General features: G+C 50.4%; 1 protein-coding gene across 1 annotated transcript in view; it reads left to right on the forward strand.

The window, feature by feature from the left end:
* DGAT2 (diacylglycerol O-acyltransferase 2) overlaps positions 1-1,650 on the forward strand; it is a 37,098-nt gene extending 35,448 nt beyond the window's left edge. Inside the window, exon 8 of the mRNA XM_075546291.1 lies at positions 807-1,650. Coding sequence (XP_075402406.1) covers positions 807-961 — 155 coding nt within the window. The 3' untranslated portion in view covers positions 962-1,650. The remainder of the gene's footprint in view (positions 1-806) is intronic.
* The last annotated feature ends 4,350 nt before the right edge of the window (positions 1,651-6,000 follow it).

Genomic DNA, 6,000 nt, shown 5'->3' on the forward strand with positions numbered 1-6,000 from the left:
CACTTGCTCCTGCCTGTGCACACAACCCACACTACTGTTCTCCACAAGGCAGCTAGGAAGGTGCCACAGGTGTGGCTGCTGAGGGGACAGGGCCCACCCTGTGAGCAGTTCGCCCTAAGGAACTTAAAGCCCCTGGGAGGTGGCCTGCTGGGAGGGTTCCAGTTTGTCTGAAAGTTAATGGTAGCAGGAGCTGCTGCTGAGAAAGAGGGGACAAGGATGGAAGCTGGGAAATCAGTGAGGAGGGTTCTGAGGTAGAGTTGAAGATTGAGGGACTGGCAATGGAGACAGGAGAGAATCGGGTGGGTCTGAGGGAACTGGCCCTGACAGGCCTTGGGGACAGATGAGAGGTCAAGATGACACACATAATAAGAAAAGACAACATTGTGCAGATAGATACAGGAATGCTCTCTCTCTCTCTCCCATACCATACCCGGTTACCTGTCTCCCAGAATTCTCAGGAGAGCCCTGTGAGGAAGGATCCCCATGTGACAGATGAGGAAACAGACCCAGAGAGCTGACATGACTTGCCCTGGGCAGGGCAAGAGCAAACCAAGTTCTTGATTCCATAAGTCTTAAGGCACCTCCAGCTCCACCCACCTCCAGTAGGGTGCCGTAGGTGAAAGTGCGAGGTCAGCTGTCTGGGTCCCTTCCTACTGCTGTGTGACATTGGGCAAGTCCTTTCATAGGCCCCTGGACCTGTCTTCTCATCTGTCCAAAGGGACAGCCTGTGGTTAAGCACAGTTCCTGACTCGGGGTAGTCTGGTGGCAGCGATCGGCGTTGACTAACCTCTGCTCGGTCCCTACAGTGGGTGAGCCCATCACCATTCCCAAGCTGGCGCAGCCCACCCAGAAGGACATCGACCTGTACCATGCCATGTACGTGGAGGCCCTGGTGAAGCTCTTCGACAACCACAAGACCAGCTTCGGCCTCCCAGAGACGGAGGTCCTGGAGGTGAACTGAGCCCACCCCCGGGCACCTGGGAGGAACCAGCTGCCAACCGTTTCTCTGCCAAGTTCTCGAACACTTTTTGTTCTGTAAATTTGGAAGCATCATGGGTGTCTGTGGGTTATTTAAAAGAAATTATACTAATTTTGTTTAAACCATTACAATGTTAGGTCTTTTTTAAGGAGGAAAAGTGACTTTCAAGTTCCCGTTCTAGGTGGTGGCCACCTAGCCTTTCTGTCTAGTTTGGGGGTGGGAGGGCAGCTGAACCCTCACGCCAGTGAGGCAGTCAGCTCCTGGCCCCTGGAGATGGGCAGAACCGCTTCCAGCACCAACAGCTCCTCCCTCAGCGGTGGGCCTCTGCAGGCTCCAGCTTGGTTCTCCTCTCATCCTTGCCTCCTGCGTCATGGACTGCTCCAGCCCTCCCATAGTCCAGGCTCAGCTCTCAAAACAGCCTGGCCGGGCATGGTGGTGGCAGGGGTACCACATTGGCGAAAGCACCATCTCTTGGAATGGCCAGGTTTTCCTTAGAAGTCTTGAGAAGCAGCCTGGTGCCAGGGCAGGAAGCTCTCAAAGCTCAGCCCCCCACCTTTGTGCCTTTCTGAAGAAGGTCAGCTGCCCCCCTCTCTGTTGTCTTCTCTTGATGAGCTCCTTGTGCCATGGGTGACCTGTGTGTATTCCTAGCCAAATAAATGAACAAGAGAGTCTCTCTAAGTTATTGCTGACAGCTGACAGCTGAGGAGTCCTTGGCCCCAGCTGGCCTGCCTGCTGAGCTGCTTGCCCCAGCCCATGGCCTTGTGATGCAGGAGCTATCTGCTAAAGAACATGGGTTTGCCACAGGGTCCAATTAAGGTATGGCTGTGTCCTCTGCTGTCGGGGCCCTCACAAGCTTCCCATCAAAGTGTTGGCCAGTTCTGCAGTCTTCTCAAAGGTCGACAGGGTGGGGGGCTGATCCACTTACAAGCTCATTCAAATGGGGAGGCTGGAGGGACTCAGTTCCTCAGTGGTATTGGCCAAGGGCTACACTCAGTTTTTTGCCACAGGGGCTCTCCAAGCAAGGTGGAAGTCCTAGTCTTCAGTAACTCAACCATGGAGGTGCTAGCCTGTCATTTTGCTGTGAAGAACTTCCTCCTCTCTGTTCACTAAGGGGCCTGCCCCTCTGAGAAGCAGCCTGGTTCCAGGGCTGGAGGCCCCCAAACCCAGTCCTCTCTCACATCTTTGTGCCTTTCTGAGGAAAGGAAGCCAACCCCTCCTTCTTGTCCCGTGTCCTTGGAAGTCACTTCAGAAGATGAAGCTGCTTACAACTTGTGTTCAAGGGCAGCTGACCAACTGCAGGTCCTGGAAGGACCCTGGTTGCTTGTTGAGTGTCCACTGTGCCTGACCCCAGTGACACCAGGAGGAGGCCTGGCCCACTCCCACGCGAGTGATCGCATGCGACATCCAGTTAATACTTGGGACACTTCCCACCCAAGGTCTTTTCTTAAGACAAAAAGACTCCCAAGCACAAATATAATTTAAGGAGAGCATCTATTGTCTTAAACAGGACAAAGATAAACCATCCCAATGAGACCATTCAGGAGGTCACAGAGCCTAAACTGCTCAAAAAGGAGGGGGTTGGGGGGAGGACAAAACAAGCATGATTGGTGACAGACCAACACAACACTGTTGTGGGTGACGCCACAGAAATAGCAATGAGCCCATGATCAGGGACAACCATAGCCAGAGAGAAGACTTTGAAAGATTGGTCCAGGGCATCACTCGGGGTTTATAGGACCCCGATACAGCATTTTCCATCGAGGATGCACCCAGGCAAGCCCTTCCTGGAGGAAGCTGCCACAGCCTAGGGAGTGGAGTAGTAGTGGCAATTCACTTTCTAATATACTCTGCCTGAGGGCAAGATTGTTCACATTGCTGGTTAACTGAGGAAAACACTGGAGGCTTAATGTACCTGGGACTTAAATGGACTTTGATCTCTAAGGGTTACCTGTAGCCTTCTAAGAACCCTGTGCTCAGAATTTACATAAGGTGTAATACAGATCAAAGGACCCTTTCCCATTTCCTCAGGGCCTAAACTTCTACTACTGCTTTTCATCCACCCCAGAGACTAGGGGCGCCTTCCCTGTGCCAGAAACTGAGTGGGCTGTTTGGGTTGGGTCTCAGCAGAGACAGATGTTGGAAATGGGGCAGTCAGAGCTAGGACTGGGTGCCGCTAGCGGAGGCCTTGGGGGTGGCTGCAAGTTTGCCAGGAAGGGAAGGGCAGAGCAGCAAGTCTTCCCTGCTGATTTTTGAGAACAGAATCTGCAGTTGAGTTTTTAGGAGGTCAGTTCTGTAAGGGGAAGTGATTGGGGTGGGATTGGAAAAGCTGAGAAGGCTGGCTTCTGCAGCCCCAGTCAGTGGTCCTCAGGGCAGAGGCAGGCAGGCCTTTTAGAATGGAAAAACTTCTCTTCTGAGGAAGGAAAGCCACACCAGCCCCAGTCCTAGCAGAGCACTAGCCTTCACGGATTGTAATTTCAGCCTCTGACTTCAGGCCCTATACTGCACACCACGCCGGAAACGCAGGACCTAAATTCTCAAGAGCAATTCACTGTGTGACGACTGACTCTTAAACCTCTACTGCAACTCCAAGGATCTCTGCCCCCTCCCTCTAACAACAGTGGCCCAAATCCCAGAGGGCCTTTCTTGTCCAGGACAATGTACAGCCAGCGGCGGACAGTCCAGAATGTGACAGTCCAGTCGCATTCCTAAACCGGGGGTGCGGTTCCAGGTACATGCTAAGGGCATTGCCTTGAGTTAGGAGTTGTAACCTTAGGAAGGGCACTGGAACTTCCTTTTCCCAAAGGCTCACTGCCTTTGGGCAGTGGGGGTGTGACTGCAGCCTTACTGTGAAGATTCTTAATTTCATCATCTTGCTTGTGGGTGGTGGGGCAGCACTAGGCAGTTAGTGATTCATTCTGTTGAATGGCACATAACATCTTGTGGTTCCCAGATGTGACCACAAGAGGGTGCAAAAGGTAGGTAGAAGACTGCAGCCAGCAGTAAGGGAGGCAGGAGTGGGAGTCGTTTGCATCTTTAAAAAAATTCATAATGTGAAGCAACAAAGTCCACATGGAAGAACACACAAGCCTATGTGATCGAGTGGTCCCGAAGGGATCAGACACCAGGCATCAAAGAACAAAAAATCATATAATTGACTGCACACCTCCATGATAGGATCGCTGAAGACAAATGGGTGCATAAGCAAATGTGGTGAAGAAAGCTGATGGTGCCCGGCTATCAAAAGAGATAGTGTCTGGGGTCTTAAAGGCTTGAAGGTGAACAAGCGGCCATCTAGCTCAGAAGCAAAAAAGCCCACATGGAAGAAGCACACCGGCCAGTGCGATCACGAGGTGCCAAGGTACCAGGTATAAGGCATCATGCAAAAAAAAAAAAAAGATATAAGTGTGTATGTATGTGTATATGTGTGTCTATGTATATATATACCATATTAAATGAAGGGGGAAGTGCAGAGTGGAGACCCAAGGCCCAAGTGTCGGCCAATGGAGATCCCCTCATAGAGGGTTTTAGGAGAGGAGATGGGTTAATTAGGGTGCGAGGTAGTACCGATGAAGAACACAGCTTTCCCCCAGATCCTGGATGCTTCCTCCCCGCAACTACCATGATCCGAATTCTACTTTGCAGGGCTGGATAGGGCAGAGGCTGTACACTGGTACATATGAGGGCTGGAGGTACAGGGAATCCAGGGTGGATGATACCTTCAGGACCAAGGGTGTGAGGGACGATGCTGGGAGAGTGGAGGGTGAGTGGGTTGGAAAGGGGGAACTGATTACAAGGATCCACATGTGACCTCTTCCCTGGGAGAGGGACAGCAGAGAAGGGGGGAAGGGAGACTCTGGATAGGGCAAGATATGACAAAATAACGAGGTATAATTACCAAGGGCACATGAGGGAGGGGGGAAAGGGAGGGAGGGGAAAGAAAAAGAGGACCTTATACAAGGGGCTTAAGTGGAGAGCAAATGCTTTGAGAATGATTGGGGCAGGGAATGTATGGATGTGCTTTATACAATTGATGTATGTATATGTATGGATGGTGATAAGAGTTGTATGAGTCCCTAATAAATGTAAAAAAAGAAAAGAGAAAAAAATGATTAGGGCAAAGACTGTACAGATGTGCTTTATACAATTGATGTATGTATATGTATGAACTGTGATAAGAATTGTATGAGCCCCTAATAAATTGTTAAAATTTAAAAAAAAAAAGAAAAGAGGAGAAAAAATGATTAGGGCAAAAAAATTCATAATGTATATGCATATATATTTATCAACATTTGACAACCCAGGAATTTTGGAGTATACAATTTAGCGATACCAATTACATTGATTGTGTTGTAAAGCACTTATCTTTAAAACACCTGTTTGCTATTGTGTATTGTATTGCTAATGTAAGGTCAGCAGTTTAACCCCCCCCTGTTGCTCTGAAGGAGGTGAGGCTATCCGCTCCAGTGAAGATTCACAGCTTCATAAGCCCTATTAGGGTTGTTATGAGTCAGAATCGACGGACAGAGGACAGTAGGTGGTGGTGGATCTTCCTACCACTCAGCAGAACTGTTAGGTAACCAGAATAGGGACTAAGGGGGCTTGTATTCCCAATGCCCGCAGAGGGGCTCCAGAGAAATCAAGCACCCACTAGAGACCTATGAAGAGATCCAAACTGAGCATGTTCACACACAAGCTCCCAGGGTCCAGGTTGGAGGCCTACCTGGGTGCACAGATAAGGCCTAGACACACGACATCACGCAAGTGGGCCTAAACTCAGCCATTAAGGTCAACCAATACCTTCAACTATGCCTTCCCCACCGGGGGGCATAAAAGCAGCCTGGGGCAGGATGCCCACCCGTCTCTTTGACTCTTCTCTTGTTCTGGTGTGCTTTGCAGGTCAGATGGTGGGGGTACACACCCACTGCCCATGCCTGGGGCCCAAGCTGTATCTCAGTCCTCTCTGGGATTTCCTGTGAATACCGGAAACTTCCCTTTTCCTCAGACGTCACTTGGATTTACAA

The sequence above is a fragment of the Tenrec ecaudatus genome, chromosome 4 (assembly GCF_050624435.1).
Source record: "Tenrec ecaudatus isolate mTenEca1 chromosome 4, mTenEca1.hap1, whole genome shotgun sequence".
NCBI lineage: Eukaryota > Metazoa > Chordata > Mammalia > Afrosoricida > Tenrecidae > Tenrec > Tenrec ecaudatus.